Below are 18,872 nucleotides of genomic sequence, written 5' to 3'. Positions count from 1 at the left end.
CGAGACTCGCAGCAGCACAGCTTGAAAGCAAAGCTTCTAGAGACAATTGATTGAAAGCTAGAAGATTCAGCTATGCCAAGCCCTTAAAACAAAAGATACAACACCGTTTCATCTTGTGGTTCAAATTTCTACAACGATCCTCAAGCAAGGCTGGGCTATTGAGGACTGCGTTTAAGTTCATCTTGAGGTAGTCAGCTTCTAGATTTTCTCTTAATTTTCAGAATATCCTTCATTTCAAGAACACCTGCTGTACACATATTCAACAATCTCAAGCACAACACCGCACAGTTGGTGTGACTTCACACCGGGTAATGAATCCATAACTATTTATTACAGAGGTCTCCTTATCTACAGTGAGGCTATGAATCTCAAAATTATGTCAAATCTTCAAACCAAGTACGCTACAAGGCTACAAAGAGCTTTTGTAAAACATGTAGTTTTCAAACCAATAACAAAGCTATCGACAACAGCACGAAAGAACGTAACTTGCAGCCATACACCTTTAGATATCACAAACACATCTCAGAGGAAAGTAGAATTGCCTCAATTTATGCATCCTCCCTTCCGAGATTGCTACTCTTTATGATATTGTACTTGCATAGAGGACATGTGGCATTGATGTAAAGCCACTTATCGACGCAGGCACAGTGGAAATGATGCCCACAGGGGAGCTCCCGAAGTTCCACCCCATCGTCGTAGGCAGAGAGGCAGATGCAACATTCCTATACACCACCCCCGCAAAATATTAGAGCAGAAACATCACGTTTTGATGCTGGGGTAAAAAAAATCTTATAGAGGAACCTCTATTTAGATTGCAAAACATATTCCACTACAAATTCTAAATCAATACTATCAACATACAACTCTATGGCAGTGAACATCAGTGCGAGCAAAATATTGTAGCCACCCAATGATCAATATTGTACTGGTGCAATCAGAATGCCACGTCACTATAACCACAGACTTTTAAGCTCGCGTTGGACACTTGTCGCAATCTCCTTCAATCCTACATGTTTTTCTCTAGAGAGTACTCTATAGTATATTTTCCCAAAGTGAAGGATAAAAAGATTTTGAGTGTCACATTTTTTTTTCTGTTCTCTTAGAAATTACTAAATGGTTAGTTTCATAGAGATATTTCTATGTGAGATTAATGGTGAGCAAAACCATTTATAACTATCAGCCTTGCATCATAGAGAATGGTAGAATGGAAGTGCGACGATGTTAAGCAATGAAGCTCGAAGAATTGCCATTTGCACCTCATGCCCATTCATAAATAGATCTAGAAACTAAACGGAGCTAGAGTTTTGAAATGCTCAAAGGAGGTTTTGTATTAGAGGAATCAACAATAAGTACATACCGCATCCTCAGCTGGAAGAGCTTGCTCATGTGGAGGATCACTACCACACTCAGTCATTATCCCACCAGATGATCTCGATACATCACCACCAAGTTTCTCATCTTCACCGGTTCTCCGGAACTTGTACTTAGGAAGTTGGCGAATGTCTTCATCTGAAGCTCCTTCCTGCTTTAGAGAGCAAAGCCAATGGCAAATGCAAAAACATATCAAGTCTAAATACAAAGGAATTCTGGATCCTGTTCTATCTATTTAATCATGGATCTCTTGTAAATATCATGATCATCAGTTGCAGAAAGTACGTGATTGGAAATCAATCAACTGTGTTATATACCACAGATATGGATGATCTAGCATGTAGGGACTAATACTATGTGATTGAGTTCTTTTGATGAATAACTCTTGAGCACTAATTGACTAGAACTTCTTTAAGTAAACCAGACAACATCAAGGAATACAACCATCTTTAAGTTTATCTGAAAAAGAATTAGACCTGTTTTTATGTGATGGTTCGCGGACTACAAAGAGTCAGTACAAAATTACTTGTAGACTAATGTAAACAAATAGTATCTTCAAATGATAGTCTGTGTTAACTAATATTTCATCTACAAAGAAAATCCAAACAATATATGTAACTTAATGGCTCAAATAGGACCAAATGAAATCCGGAGTATGTAACGGTAAAAGACTTATTAATTGTAAAAAAAATGTTTTCTAATCTATCCTACAAAAGATACATTTATGCTGCAAATTTGCTCAAATAAGTAAATCCTGCTGAGCAGCAAAATCAACAATAAAAGTTACTAAAGAGTTAATATCAAAACATAGGCATAAATAACCTGCATCTAGAGTTCAGTTGAAAAGCTTAGCCCCGTTTGGCGAAGGGTTAAGAGAAGTTATGGAGGTTTAACCCTCCTTAACAATCCAAAAGGATTAATTTGGTTGAAGGGCTAACAAATCCTTTACAAGGGTTAAACTTAGTTAACCCCTCATTTAGCGGGTTTATCAAATTCGCCTAAAGAGGAGGATTAAGAGTTACACCCTCTGAAAATAAGCAATGAAACTTTAAAAAAGAATTCATTTTAAGATATTTATGATGACTAACCTCCTTAATCCTTTTTTATTTGCCTAACACAAAAAACTTAACCCTTTATCCTAACTATCAAATTCAAACGGAATTAAATTATTTTTAACCTCTCGTGAAGAAGGGTTAACTAAGTTAGTTCTTCCTCTCCGTTCTCCTTTTTTATAAATTTCAGCTTTTGGGTGCCCATTCAAACAGCAGGATGGTTTGATAATTTTGGGGACAAAATATCTCCAGACACATAGGGTCTACTGGCCTAATAAAATATTTGGTCATGGCAGGGAATATAAGTGAAAACTCCATCATCTTACATGATCCAGAGGAATATTACTAAAATGTATTCAAAATCCATTGAACTTGAATTTTTATTGAATGCAATGCACTTGACACTTTTTTAAGCACCCTTTGGGTCAACGAAAGAAAATAAACAAAAATCAAAAGTTATAGCCCATAAAAATGGCGAAATTTGATGTTCCCGTACTTAATCCACATTAGGTTGTAACAAACTGGACAATAATCACAGGTTATAGCCACGGAAATCGCTTAAATTTAAAGTATGAGTGCTTAATTGCCATTAAGTCGAAACAAAAGAAAATGGACAAATATCATGGGTTATCGCCCATGAAAAATTGCTAATTTTCAAATACGCATAATTCATTGTCATGAGATTGAGAAGAATGAAAATGGACAGAAATCGTAGATTAACCCATGAAAATCAAGAATTTTGAAGGGTGCGTACTCGGTTTCCCTCAGGTCGAAATGAAAAAAAATGAACAAAATTTGTGGACCGTAGCTTATGAAATCGTAAATTTTGAAATACACGAACTTAGTTACCATTTGGTTGAAACGGACAAAAAATGACAAAAATCATTTGTAAGCAATGAAGATCGTGAAATTTTGAAGTACGCATACTTAATTATCATTTGCCCAAAAGAACAAAATGAACAAAAATCATGGATTATAGCCCAGAAAAATCACGAATTTTGAACTATGTGCGACTAATAGTCATTGAGTCAAAACAAACGAAAATGGTTAAAGATGATGGGTTGTACCTTACAAAGTAGCAAATTTTGAACTATATGTAATTGTCATTAGATTGAAATGAATGAAAATGAATAAAAATCATGTGTTATAATCTATGAAAACCGTAAAATTTCGAGTTGCCCATACTTAATAGCCATTGGTTAAAAGCATGAAAATTGGATAAATTCATATGTTACCTATAAAAATATTGAATTTTGAAGTACACGTGATTATCTGTTAATTGGGTCGAGATGAACGAAAATAGATAAAAATTATGGGTTTATCGCCTATAAAAAATGTGGATTTGAAACATGTTTACTTAATTGCCTTTGGGCCGAAATGAACGAAAATGAACAAATATAATAGGTTACCACCCATGAAAATAACAAAATTTAAAGTTCTTATACTTAATTGACATTCGGTCGAAACAGTAAAAATGGACACTAATCATGGACTTGTCTATGAAGATCGCGAAATTCTGAAGTAGGCATGCATGATTGCCATTGGGTTAGAACGAATGAAAATGGAACAATCATGAAATATAGCCCATAAAAATTGCGAAATTGTGAATTTTCAAATAGGCATAATTAATTGACGTTAAATCAAAACAAAAAAAATGAAAAAATTTGTGGGTTAGCCCATGTAATCATCAATTTGAATCACGTGGGTTAGCCCATGTAATTATCAATTTGAAGCGCACACACTTAATTACCATTGGATCAAAACAACCCAAAAAGGGGGGAAATCATGGGCTGTAGCATGAAGTCATGAATCCGAAATAAACGTACTTAATTGACATTGGATCGAAATGAACAAAAATGGACAAATTATAGGTTATAGTTCAAGCAAATCGTGAAATTTAAGTCCATGTATACTTAATTGTCATTTGGTTAAAAGAATGAAAATAAAAAAAAACCATGGGGTATAACTTATAAAATCATGAATATTTCAAATATTCGTAATTAAATGTCATTGGTTCAAAACGAACAAATGGACAAAAAGCGTGGGTTATAACCCATAAGAATCGTAAATTTCAATACACATACTCAATTACCTTCAGGTCGGAAAGAATGAAAATAAATAAAAATCGTGGGTTATATCCTATGAAAATTTAATGCTTTATTGACATCCCAAAATACACAAAAATGGACAAAATTATGGGTTATAATCCATGACAATTATGAAAATTTGAATTATGCATACTTGTTATTTATTCAGAAGAACGAAAATGTACAAAAATCATAGGTGCCCATGAAATTCACGTATTTAATTGTCATTGGGATGATATGAACGAATATGGACAAAGACCATGAGTTATAACCCATAAAAATTGTAAATTTAAAGTACAAATACTTAAAAGCCTTTAGGTTGAAAGGAACGAAATTAACGAAATTGAATAAAAGTTATTGGTTATAGCCCATGAAAATCGTGAAATTAAAGTTCACATACTTAATTGGCATTAATCAAAACAAAAGAAGGACAATAATTAATCGGGTCAAAACAAAAGAAAATGTGCAAAAATCATAATCATGTCCCATGAAAATCGCTAATTTTGAAGCACGTATATTTAATTACCATTGGATTGAAATGAACGAAAATTGACAAAGATCATCAGTTAGCCCATGTAAATCGAGAATTTTTAAGTCAGCTTAATTGTCATTGGGTTGAAATGAAAGAAAATAAACAAAAATTGAGAGTTGTAGTTCATGAAATCATGAATTTTGAAATACACACTTAATTGTCATTTTGTCGATACAAATAAAAATAAACAAAAATCATGTGTTATAGCGCATGAAAATTGTGAAAATTTAAAGTAAACAATACTATACTTCATTGCTATTTGGGCAAAAGAATAAAGATGAAATAAACATGGTTATGACCCATGAAAATGATGATCTGAACCACGAGTGATTAGTTATCATTAAGTTGAAACAAATGAAAATGGACAAAAATCGTGGCTTGTAGTTAATGAAGCATAATTATTCATCATTGGGTCGAAACTAATAAAAATAGATAAAATCACATATTATAATCCAAGAAAATCGTGAAATTTTAAATTATGCACACTTAATTAATTGAAAAAATGAAAAAAATCATAGGTTATGTACTATAAAAATATTGAATTTTTAAATACGTATAATTAATTATCACTTGGTTGAGACCGACGAAAATGGTCAATATTGCAAGTTATAACATATAAAAATCATGAATTTAAAGTTTGCATATTAAATTATCTTTGGGTCGAAACTAACAAAAATAGACAAAAGTTATGGGTTATAGCCCATGAAAATCACAAAATTTGAAGTTCCCTTAAGTAATTGGCATTGGTGGAAACAAAGGAGAATGAACAATAATCATAGGTTAGCTCGTGAAAATCGCGAAATTTTGACGTATGCATCTGTAACTAACATTAGATCGAAATGAAGGTGTATTTAATTGCCATTGTGTCGAAATGAAAGGAAATGAACAAAAACCATGAGTTGTAGCTCACGAAATGTGAAATTGTGAATTTTGACATACGCGCACGTAATTGCCATTAGGTCGAAAAAAACTAAAATAGACAAAAAGCACGGGTTATAATAGTCCATGAAAATCGTGAATTTTTAAAGTACACACAGTTATCATTTAGTCAAAAGAAACAAAATGGACAAAATTCATGGATAGCCCATAAAAATCACGAATTTTGAACTACTTGTAATTATGTCATTAGGTCGAAACAAATAAAAAAAAGACAAAGTTCATGGTTTGTAGCTCATGAAGTAACAAATATTGAAGTACACATAATTAATTGATGTTCTGTCAAAAAGAAAAAAAAACTAGCAAAAATCATGAGTTATATCATGAAAATCATGAATTTGAAAGTTTCCATACTTGATTGACACTGGTTTGAAACAAACAAAAATGAACGATGATCATGGGTGCCAATAAAAATCGCAAATTTTGAAGCATGCAGGCTTAATTGCCATTAATTTGAAATAAATGAAAAAAATATACAAAATGCGAGACATAACCCATGAAAATCGTTAATTTTCTAGTACGCATAATTAATTATCATTGGATCAAAACAAGCAAACATAACAAATGGTAGGTTAGCCCACAAAAATCATAAATTTTAAGGTATGTATATTTAAGTGCCATTGGGTCAAAATTAACAAAAACAGACAAAAATCATCGGCTGTAGCTCAAGACATTGTGAGTTATTAAAAATGTGTTTAATTGAAACAAATGAAATGGACGAAAAATCATGGGTAGTCCATTTGAAACTTTGAAGTGCACATACTTAATTGTTATTTGGTCAAAAGAATAAAAATAGACAAAAATCTTCGATTATAGCCCATAAAAATCGTGACGAAATGAATAAAAATGGTGGAAGATCATAGGCTAACCCATAAAAACCGTGAATTTGAAGTGCACATACTTAATTGTTGTTGAGTCGAAACAAACGTAAATGTACAAAAAATCGTAGGTGCCCATGAAAATCAAGAATTTTGAAGAACACGTACTTAAACTGCCATAAGCAAGTGAAAATAGAAAAACATAGTGAGCTACAGCCAATAAAATTCATTAAATTTCTAGTAGCATAATTAATTGTCTTTGGATTGAAAGAAGTGAAAATGAAAAAAATATGGGTGAAATAAAGAATTTTTAAGTATATATTGCTAGTTGATTTAAATGAATAAAAATGAACAAAAATCATTGATTAAATCTTATGAAATCATGAATTTTAAAATACGCGAACTTAATTACCATTGGGTCTACTAAAGGAGATTGCTAAAGAAATAGGGATCAAGAACCAAATTATTGTTCAAAGTGATGATAAAGGGGTAGGGAGACTCACCTTTAACTATATTCCCATGTTTCTTTTGACTGGTTGTTTTTAGAGATAATCTTTTGTAGTAGATTTATGTTGTTCAAAGCTAAAAAGACTCAAGCATGTCAGGTATGTTATGTAAACAATGGTTGTTGCCGAACTTTATTACTGTTAAATACCATACATTCTAAAACCCTCTACTATTCATGTTGTGCGTTAAGTGATGACTAAGTATGCTCCTTACCCTCATATGTAGTGGAGGTTTGTGATTCTCCGGTTTTTGAGAGGGTCTTTAAACGGTGGAGTTTTTTTTCTCCTTCCCTAAAATATACTTTTGAATAAGGCTTCTTGTCTTATTTTTACCTTAAAATTTTGCCATTAGGCTAAAATGAACAAAAGTGGACAAAAATTATGGGTTATATTCCATGATATCGTGAAATTTAAAGTGCGCATACTTAATTTCCATTTGGTCAAAAGGAAAATGAATAAAATTCATGAGTTATAGCTCATAAAAATCATGAATTTTAAAGTATGTGTAATTAACCGTTACTGGGTCGAAACAAACGAAAATTGATAAAGATTATGAATTACTACCTATAGAAATCCTGAATTTAAGTACACATACATAATTGCTGTCATGAGAAAACAAACGAAAATGAATAAAAAGCGTGAATTGTAGCCCATAAAAATCACAAATTTTGGAATTTTATACTTAATTAACATTATGCCGAAACGGATGAAAATGGACAATAATAAAGACTTATAGCAAGTGGAAATTGCGAAATTTTCAAGTACGTATGCTTAATTGCTATTGGATGGAAACAAATGAAAACGAACAAAAATCTTAGGCTATAACCCATGAAAATCGCTAAATTTGAAGTACATATAATTGGATTAAAACGAACGAAAATGGACAAAGTTTATGGATTAGCTCATGAAAATGAAGAATTTTGAACTTTTAAGTGCTCATACTTAATTGTCATTGGTCGAAATAAAGGAAATGAACAAAAATCATCGGTTGTAGCTTGCAAAATCGTGAATTTTGAAGTACGTGCTCTTAGTTGTCATTAAATCGAAGCAGACAAAAATGATGGGTTAATCCATGAAAATCATGAATTCTAAAGTATACATACATAATTCTCATTTGATCAAACGAATGAAAACGAACAAAAACCATGGGTTATAGACTTATAGCCCACGAAAATCACGAATTTTGAACTACATGTAAATAATTGTCATTTAGTCAGAACCAACAAAAATGGACACAAAAATAATGGGTTACAATACATGAAAATTGTGAAATTTTGAATTATGCATACTTAATTGTCATTTGATCAAGAGTGGAAAATAGACAATTCATAGGTTTACTACCCATAAAAATATCGGATTTTGAAGGTGCGTGTATTAATTGACATTGGGTCGAATTGAACGAAAATGAACAAAGATCGTGGATTATAACCCATAAAAATTGTGAATTAGAAATACACTTGCTTAATTGCTTTTGTGATTCTCCAGATTGTGATTCACCAGTTTTATAAATGGTCTTTAATGGTGATGATTTTTTTTTAATATATATTGTGAATAAGGCTCTTCACCATATTTTTACCTCAAAATAATTTGCCATTAGGTTGGATAAAACTCACAGATAATATTCCATAATAATCACGAAATTTTGAAGTATGCATATTAAATTTGCATTTGGTCAAAAGAATAAAAATGTACAAAAATCATGGGTTAGCTCATAAAAATTATGAATTTTGAAATACACATATTTAACTGTTATTGAGTTAAACAAACGAAAATTGACAAAGACTATGGGTTACAACCGATAAAAATCCTGAATTTGAAGTATGCATGTATAATTGCCATTAGAACAAAACGAAAACGGAAATAAACAAACATCAAGAGTTATAGCCCATGATAATTGAAAAATTTGAAAATCCCATACTTAAATAGAACTTCTTGCATGAGGTTTATGAGGTTACACTTAACTTTATAAAACTATTTATCTCTGTAGAGGAAAAAGGTTGTGCATATTAGGTGTTTTTCCCTCTAATCTCGATGAAACAATTGTTTTTTGTACTTCTTTTAGCTTGACTGGTCTTTTTGATGCATGGACACAAGGTTTATTTTGTTTTTAGCGGTTTATGCATGATAATTAGCTATGAATTCTATGGAATTATTAGAGTTCTTTATCCGGGAGTGGTTGATATAATGAACTCTGAGTTCATTGACCATGAATTCTATGGAATTATTAGATTTCTTTGTCCAGAAGTGGTTGATAGAATGAACTCTGAGTTCATTGACCATAATAATTATTGTTCATGTAAATCTTAATTAATTCATTTTCCTTTTTGGTTGGGCGGTTATGAGCAATTGCCAAATAAAACACACTGGATCAAATCCATGATATTGTCTCCATCTGAACATATTTCATTAGATGTTCTTTCCAGGAGTAATTTTGTAGAGGAAATTTAACAGAAGCCTCGGAAGATACATGTTTAGTTTTTAATGATGTTTGAAAAATTAGAGATAAACATTTGTTTTCTTGTTTAGTAGAAATATATATATGACAAATTTACTTTGACCATACTAGTGTTAAGACAAAATAATAGGAATTTATTTTCCAATAGTTTAAATATAGTTTTAATTAGAGGAGAAAGCGCATGATAATTCAACAACAATCAAGTCACCGAACCATTAAGATGTCACTATCCTGTTCCAATGTTTACATTCCAATAAGACAATCAAGTGCCAGAAACTCAAAGCCAGTTTACAGAAACCATGAAAACTATGGGCTAAGTAGTCGCATAAAAACAAGAGCACAAAAAAAAGTGATTTCACGTGACATTATCATAAGTCACACAACTTGGCACCTTCCCGGATACATGCCTCTGACAAATGTGTCAGAAATCCTAGCATTATAGCATATATCACTATCATTATATCAACGACGCCATAAGATCGGAATGAACAGATCATGCTTCCATAAATATCAAATTCAACGATTTAAGATGGACCTAGTTTTAGTACTAATTTGGTTATTAACGAATTTTAATGGGATCAAAATTTTATTATTATGTCTTGTGCAAACGCAAAATCGAAGCATGGAATACAAACTAATCAATAGGTATCTTATCATGCAATGACATTCTAATCATGAAACGAGGTTAAAAGAAGTTGTAACATATTCCTATAGATCATGTAGTCAGTCACTCCTGTGAGGAGATTCTCGTAACTTACTAACATAAGGATGAATTACCTGGTCTGCTACAGCGTAAAGAATTGCTATGATACATGGCAGACAGCAACAAACAGCAATACCAATGACGCATGCCAGGGCCACACAGAAAACAACAAAGAAGACATCAAATGCCAGGAAAACTATGCATAGCCTGAAAAGAAAAAAAGAATAAGATAACAATAAGGAAAAGGGGATGCAATTGGTTAAAAATCAAATAAGTTTATTCAAAATGATTTCTTTGAGACCAGTATAGTTGAGGTGCATCACGGGTCAATGCTGGGCCACCAGCAGAGACCCAATAGAATCCAATAATCCACCATATGAATGAGAACATTGTGTTTGCAGACTCCAGATGTTTAGCAACACTACAATGAAATAAGAAAACATATTAGAAAGTGCACCCAAAAGCATAACACTTAAAAGTACTAAGCAAAGGGTGGCGTGAAAGTGTAAAAGCACTTGCATAAGTGTTAAAAAACTATAAAGGACGAAAGTCCATGATTTATTCATATTAAAATTTCTGCATCAAAACCAAATAGTTGCTCCTCTTTTATATGTTAGAAGAATGTGAATGTTATGTTGTCCATTACTTATAATTTTTTAATTTGAATGTGAGAGTGACACAATAGAGTACCCTTGTGTTATGCCAATCCATATAATATGTATATAAAATGTTGAGAATTTTGCATATATATCCCTCAGCTTCCATATTTGCAAAATTGCCTCCCAATTCTCTCACATTGATTTTTTTCTACCCCTTTTACTTGACAACCTTAGTCCTTAACTGGGGAAATGTTGCAAAGCAGTTGGAAAATATTGCAAAGTCTGACATAGTGGTTCTTAAAACCCAACATTGATTAGTTGGGGGTGGGGGTAGAAAGACCCACTATGCGAGTATTTGGGGGTATTTTTGCAAAAACCAAAATTTGAGGGATAGCATTGCAAATATTGAAATTTTGAGAGATATATATGCACAATTTTGTACAGACATAGAAGATTTTGTCTCAATGAAGTATTAATGGTAAATAAGATAGCTATGTAGAGCTTGACAATCTGTATATAATTTCAAGTAAGCTTTCAGATGAGACTTTATGCTAAGTAGCACTGTGCTCTATCTCTATATTCTCCAAGCGACGTCTTTCAATTTTTTCAAGGGAATTTTCAATGTAATGCCTGTTTCAGGATGTGAACGTTCTTTCCTGACACGCCCATGTGTTTTGTTGTTTAGTTTCCCTCCCCATCTAGCAAACCAATGGTTTAAATGATAGTTGCAGGCAAAGCTATAGTAAAAGTGGTCTAGTTCAAAGAAACTATATTTGCAAATGCAAATTGCCAAATTAATCTATTAGCCAAAATTTAATGCTGTGCATATCAAATGTCTCTAATTTGTGATGGCAAACTACAAAGATAACTTCAGCACATAACAAAAATTACCAAAATCATAAATCATTAACCAAATTCGAGACTTCACCATACCTAGTTCCTTCCTCGTCTTGACTCTGCTCACTATCATATCCCCCTCCTCCTTCCTCCAAATCCCTCGGCGAGCTCGGCCCCGAACTCCCCTCCCCTCCTCTCCCCCCCTCAGTCCTCCTTTGGTTCCTCCTCCGATACTCAATACAAACACAAACCATATGAGCTCCACACTGCACCGCGTACCCAACAATCCAAAGCCTCAACGGCATCCATCGGACCTTCACATCCCTCGCTCGCCACCAAAACGCCGGCCGCCACACCACCAACAAACGCCTAAATTCCCAATATATCAAGGAACACCACCGGCGTCGAGTAGGCCCAAATCGGTCTGCCGCGTCCTCCATGCTGCCTCCCCTCGCTTGCTCTCTTCACCACCACTCGACGGCTCCTTCATCATTCCGCCGGCTGCTCCGCTCTCGCGTAGGAATCGGCGCCGCCCGGTAGGCTTAGGTCCGCCGTCCGCCGGCGCGGATGGCGCCCGCGGTCGTCGCGGGCGGCGGGGAAGGGTGCGCGCGATTCCATCGCTCGCAACCGGCGATCGGTTTCAGCGATCGGGTCGCTGACATGACAATCGATCGATCAATTGGAGAATTTTATGCGCTGGATTTGATAAACTAAGATCGATTTAGGGTTAGATCGGGATTTGGGAAACCTAAGAATTTGGGGAATTCTTTCTTCTTTTTCTATTTGATGCTTGTTTCGGCCATTTTTGGGACAAAGCGAGTGATGATTTAGTTTAGGGGGCTTTTTAGGGGACGCAAGCGATCAATGGACTGTGGGCCATGTTATGTCATAGATAGGGTGTGCTTTGGGTGTCATTAGGATTGGGTGAATGGTTTTTTTCATTGCTTGAATGAGTGAGGGTATTAGTAAGCGTTTTAGTGTAATAATGCGTCCAAGATCATTGATGGTATCCTAGAGAATCCTTGAATAATTCATATGAAGTAAAAATATGAATATTTCTTAACTAGTTAATTTTGGTTTGAGTCCTTTAGTTTAAATTCTATTTGGAGTTAAGCTCTTTTGATTTAGTAGGTACCTAGGTTTGTCTTCATGCAAGTGTCCTCATTGTTAGAATATAAATTTATAATACTGAAAAAAATCATCGTGGTTTGGGATTTTAGTGTAGCGGCAGGTGTTTAAAATGATATAATTTAGACGAGTATGCGTTTTTTATTTTCTTTTTATAGATAAAGCGTCAAAAGGGTGGTAATTTTATTTTTTAAAACCATTTAAATCATACTCTCTTTAAAATTTGTTAAGATCATACTCCCTTTAAAAGCACGAGTTCGGAAAATCTTTTTTAGACAAATATACCCCTTTATAGTTTGAACTACCTTATCTATAATCAAATTCTAATTTTCAATGGTCAATATTACCCTTCACTATTTTGAATATTTTATTTATATCTTAATCTATCCTAATCATAATCATATCTTATCCTCATCCTATGTAAACCATGTTTAGCTTAATAATTTAAAAAAACTAATATTAATAAAATATATAAAACATAAAAATGATATTAATTTGTTAAGATCATACTCCCTTTAAAAGCACGGGTTCGGAAAATATTTTTTAGACAAATATACCCCTTTATAGTTTGAACTACCTTATCTATAATCAAATTCTAATTTTCAATGGTCAATATTACCCTTCACTATTTTGAATATTTTATTTATATCTTAATCTATTCTAATCATAATCATATCTTATACTAATCCTATGTGAACCATGTTTAGCTTAACAATTTAAAAAAACTAATATTAATAAAATATATAAAACATAAAAATGATATTAATTTGTTAAGATAAAGAAATTACAAGTAGATAGCATATTATAATACATGAAGTATTGCAAAAAACCATAAAAAGTTTTAAAATTGCAGAAAAGACCCTGAAAAGTTCAAAATTATAAAACTCATCCAAATGTCTCAAAACTTAAAATAAAAAATATGAAATTAAAAATTAACACCAGTTTGCAAAAAAATTAAATTTTACAGTTAACAGCTCAATGTCTCAAAAATTATAGAAACACCCTCAAAAGTTTAAATTACAGACAAGCACATTAAAATTCTAAAATTTTAAAACTTACAAACAACACAGATGAATTCAAGAGATTACCATGATACACCTAAAATTTTTGACATTTAAATTTAAATTTTTTAATTAACACCCTCAATATCTCAAAAATTATAGAAACACCTTCAAAAGTTCAAATTATAAAAAGCCACCCTAAAATTCTAAAATTTGTAAATAAAATAAGATGAATTCAAGATATTACCCTTAGACACCTAAAAAATTAAAATTTGCCAAAATTAACCTAAAAATTTTAAAAAAAACTCCTTCAAAATTTAAAAATCGTAAAAAAAACTCTAAATTTTCAAAATTTTTAACTAGCACACATCAAATTCGTCGATTGGTAGACCGCTAAAATTTAATATTTTTCAAAATTAATCTATAGTTTTAATAATTGCAAAAGACACCCTCAAAATTTTAGAGTTACAAGAAATATACTAACATTTAAAAAATTACCACCAACACATGAAACATAGAATTTACAACTACCAAACTTAAAAGTAAATTTTTTTAAAAAACTCTTTCAAAATTTTAAAAATTATAAATCACACCCTCAAAGTTCAAAACCACAAAAATGGGCTAAAATTTTAAAACTTGGCAAAGAAAAGTGTAATTGTTTGGTATTTTTCATATATATATATATTAAAATTTCTAATTTAGGGATTTACTATCCATTTTCAGCATCTAAGAATAGTCTAAGTTGATACTGGTAAACAAAAACAATAAGAATTGATTAAAAACATCCGGTTAATGGATAAAATTTTTAAAAATATTATAGATTAAAAACTATCGGCACCATATAAATTAAAATAATTTCATATAATTTTAGTAATAAGTTGGGGTAGCTAAAATATATTCGTAACATTAATTGATAGATGTTTAAATCCATAGAAATGATAAAACACTATAATATTATACCTTAGCATTAATTGATTTTAATTTAGAAACTTTAATCTTTGACGTTAATAATATTTATAGGGTAAAAGAATACAAGGAATTACATATGGAGAAACTATTAGAATATTTAGAGATAACTTTAAAAGAATTGAGTTATTTCCATTGCAAATGGGAAAGTGATGGAAATAAATCTAAAATTCAGAAAACGTCAATGAATCACTTGAATTGGCATTAACATAAGACATATCTATTAATGAAGCACTGAATGAGTTACATTAAAAAATAATTTAATAACTTTATCCTAATCAAAGAAAAAATCTCCATGGAAGACATAAGAAAAATTAGTAAGTATTCATAAATTCCATACTGTGTTCTTCAAATTAAATATTAATATTATAATCTAAGAGAAATTAGTAATGAATAATGCAGGTATTTATTTTAGATCTTTATGAAAAATGATAAGGATAGAGCAAAGGTAATATTATTGAAATAACAGAAATTCTTATTGGATGCACATCAGAAGAATTCATTTTAGAGGAAAATAAAGAGATAGCTTCTAATTTATTTAAGTAATAAATTAGGAACACAAAGAATTTTATATATATGAAATTAATATTTATTCTCATTGAAATAGAAAAAAAATCAAAGTCTATATTTTGAGCAGTTTGTGTTGAACATCATAAGTACATTTGACTTCTTTGTAAAGTTAAATGAGATGATAAAAAATTAACGAGCCTAGAAAAGATAATAGCATAAAAATATAAAATTAGCCTGATGTCACAATTGATATAGATGATGAAGACAATACTCTAGAATTATTCGAGAAATGATAAATGATAAACCTGAAGAATGATTGATCTTAACTCAATAAAAAATAAAATAGAAGAAATAAAAACAATATTTTATGAATATTTTATAGAATAGTTTAATTATTTTGAATGAAATTAGGAATCTTTAGAAGAGAGTTTCATGAATTTTTTTTCAGTACTTTTATATTCTTATGTGGATGTTTTTATCATATAAAAGTATACTAGAGTTAGTATTAATCTTTAATTTATATTTTTTTATGAAATCTATCAATGATTAGGAATAAACTTCATATTCTCTTTTGCATCGTTTTAACATACTTTAAATCAATCATTTTGCCATATTAGTTTTAAATATTCACCTTCCTTGTATAACACTATTTTAATATTTTTCACTTTGTAATGCTATACTTTCTCAAATAAAGCTTAGTTTCATATCGGTCAAAAATAATATGAAAATTCAAATTATTTTTAAATTATATTTGTTTTTTGTCAATTCAAATATCAACATGAAAATTTAAATTGGGTGTATCCCATTTAAACAAACATAAAAAAATAATCAGGATGTAAGAGTTTAAAGAAAAAAATGAGCACAAACTGCCAAAAATACTCATGGTATTAAATCACGTGCATTGCACGTGTGTAAAAACTAGTACCATGTAAAAGAGGATGATATTGAAACAAGGATGAGTTGTAATTTGTAAAGGAAGAAAACGGAAAGAGAACTGAACGAACAGGAAGGCCTCTTGTCATTAACATTTTGGATATAATTGTTCTAAAAAAAAAGTTTGCTCAATAGTTTGTTAAGATACTTGGAATTTCAGAATTGACATATACAAATGAATTGTTTTTCAACCAATAATACTTGTGATTAAATTTTAGAATATTTAGCACAAAATTTATTCTTTAAACAGATTTTCTCTTGATCTGTGGTAAATATTCATAGCTGGCTATTTAATTATGCCCTTTTCTAAATTTAATCTTTTGTTTTCCTTCTCTTAGCATTAGCTTATGATTTCTGTATCACTTTGAAGCAAGCTCATCACATCAATATTATCTTGCGTCTGAACATTACATGAAGTTTCAAATTTTGTAATTTGATGCAGGAGTTAGCAGCAGAACATTTAGTTGGATTTTCACAAAATGAAGCTTAAAGAGAAAAAAGGTTGGTTTAGCTGACAGAGAATTGCAATAAAATCTGCTCTGCTGTTTCATCCAGCAACTGATGCGTAGGCAATGGAGAAGAAACTGGACAACAAAATTCACAAGCAAAAATCTCAACTGAAACAAAGTCATCTTCTCTGTACATAGTCCTTCAAATGAAACCTGTATGAATTCTATACTCACAAAACGTTTCTAAAGTTATCAACAAATTGTTATTTATAAACTATAACACCCTACCTACGAACCTTCTGTGTTACTTATAAACGAATCATCTACGTACACAACCAAAAAGAAACTGTATACTGTTTGATTTAATTCTGTCAAAGGGATTCCTAAGAAACTGCTAGCATACAATTCTGACTGAACTGAGATCTCTGAGGAGCATGTAGGCATTTGTACTCAGGAAGCTCAATCTCCGGTATTTGAGTGTGATCTATTTTAATAAAGGAGACTATTCCATTTCTACAGAGAGGACATGGAATTGAACCCGGTGGTCCTGCTACTTCTGATGTTACGTTGCCCGTCGAGCAAAGGTAGAGTGCACATTTTACACAGAGTTCATGCTCACAACCTGTGAACATTGAAACAATCCATTTTCAAATTTTGAATACCTTCCAATTTGCTTACAAGTATATGAAGAAAGAACGATATTAGACTAAAGCGCATTTATCCTCGTAACATTTTTTTTTCCAGAAAGATAAGAATGTTACATTTGACAGACATCACCTTATCAAGGAATAGGATCACAAGGATTCCGGTATTTGAGTATAATCGATGGTAAAAAGATATTTATATATAGAAGAAAAGAGCAGCGAATTCTACATGCATGTACATAAAAATAAGATCATAATAAAAGAGTACATGAGAGCCTACAAACCTTGAGCAGCAACAGAGCAGGCATTTTCGAGGCAAACAGCACAAAGATCATTTTCATCAGAGGAGGCAGTTAACGATCGAAATCGACACTCCCTGCAGATATTTTTTATGACGGTTACACCAATAAAATTAGCTAACAGATAGTTAAATAATAACTGTACGCTAAATGGCTACATCCTAAAGCTTTTGCTTCAGTTCAGTAAGTTTCAGCAAAAAAGCCAAATGTATTGAAAAGGGTGTCACACAAGGTAACACCTTTAGCTACTCAAGAGTTGTATTAAGCAAGCTGTATTTGTGCTTAACTAGTAAAAAAAGAGGGAAAAAGGAAAACAAAAGATGTGGTCCTGTTTGAGTTTTGAAAGCACAGGTTTTTCATCCAACATATGCCTTCGGTTTGAAAAGCAAAACAAATTCGCTTTTCTTAACAATGCCTCAAATCTCCAAAACTATCTTGACAAAGAAAGTATATAACAGGCATCGTTAAGGTAAAAGATATATTTGAGAACAAATTGAGGCACTGCATGTAGACAAGTTTTTGATCATCTTTTTACCTTGCTAAATTCAGAATACTCCGCAGAGGCAATGATAGATAACTTGATGGAGGGAATTTTGCTATTTTCAAGTCAGAATAAGGAGATAACAACGGATCTAGGAAGTGGTGCCTCCATACTTTAGCAACATCAACAGGATGCCACCTACAAGTTTAAATCAAAACAAAAATGTATTTATAAGAGATTTGGAACAACTCTATACCACCTACTTAAATATGGCCTGCTTAAATACTAAAAAGAAGTCCATAAAGTTTCTTAGATTTTACCCATTGAAATTCAGTGCAGATCTACAAGCACCTCTCGCAAGAAGAACCTGCCACAAAACAACATATAAAATTTAGCAGGCACTACAAAGCATGACCAACAATCGAAGTTATAACTATTAACAATAAAGATTGCAAGGTACTTTGCCTGACAACATTTAAGGTCCCCTCCACACGCAGCGAAATGCAAAGGGGTGCTTCCAGCTCCTGCCAAAATAACATCAAAGTCACAAAATGCTCTAAAGGAT

General features: G+C 31.8%; 2 protein-coding genes across 3 annotated transcripts in view; both read right to left on the bottom strand.

The window, feature by feature from the left end:
* Positions 269-12,244, bottom strand: LOC109820319 (E3 ubiquitin-protein ligase At1g12760-like). Of its 2 annotated transcripts, none has more exons than XM_020386443.1 (5): positions 11,993-12,244; positions 10,762-10,881; positions 10,535-10,667; positions 1,358-1,525; positions 269-722 (listed from the first exon to the last, which is right to left on the bottom strand). In XM_020386443.1, the coding sequence occupies exons 1-5, from the start codon at positions 12,199-12,201 to the stop codon at positions 549-551; spliced, it is 804 nt and encodes a 267-aa protein (XP_020242032.1). In that variant the 5' UTR covers positions 12,202-12,244; the 3' UTR covers positions 269-548. The 2 variants fall into 2 exon arrangements, with proteins under 2 accessions (XP_020242032.1, XP_020242033.1); XM_020386444.1 differs by having other exon boundaries at positions 1,358-1,522.
* Positions 17,085-18,872, bottom strand: part of LOC109823017 (E3 ubiquitin-protein ligase XBAT33-like) — a 3,830-nt gene continuing 2,042 nt past the window's right edge. Inside the window, exons 6-10 of the mRNA XM_020389335.1 lie at positions 18,773-18,831; positions 18,628-18,674; positions 18,362-18,505; positions 17,812-17,903; positions 17,085-17,505 (exon numbers count right to left, since the gene is read on the bottom strand). Coding sequence (XP_020244924.1) covers positions 17,267-17,505; positions 17,812-17,903; positions 18,362-18,505; positions 18,628-18,674; positions 18,773-18,831 — 581 coding nt within the window. The 3' untranslated portion in view covers positions 17,085-17,266. The remainder of the gene's footprint in view (positions 17,506-17,811; positions 17,904-18,361; positions 18,506-18,627; positions 18,675-18,772; positions 18,832-18,872) is intronic.

The sequence above is a fragment of the Asparagus officinalis genome, chromosome 8 (assembly GCF_001876935.1).
Source record: "Asparagus officinalis chromosome 8, Aspof.V1, whole genome shotgun sequence".
In the NCBI taxonomy this organism is placed as follows: Eukaryota; Viridiplantae; Streptophyta; class Magnoliopsida; order Asparagales; family Asparagaceae; genus Asparagus; species Asparagus officinalis.
Note: the sequence above shows the minus strand (reverse complement) of the source record. Positions and strands in the feature narration are given on the sequence as shown.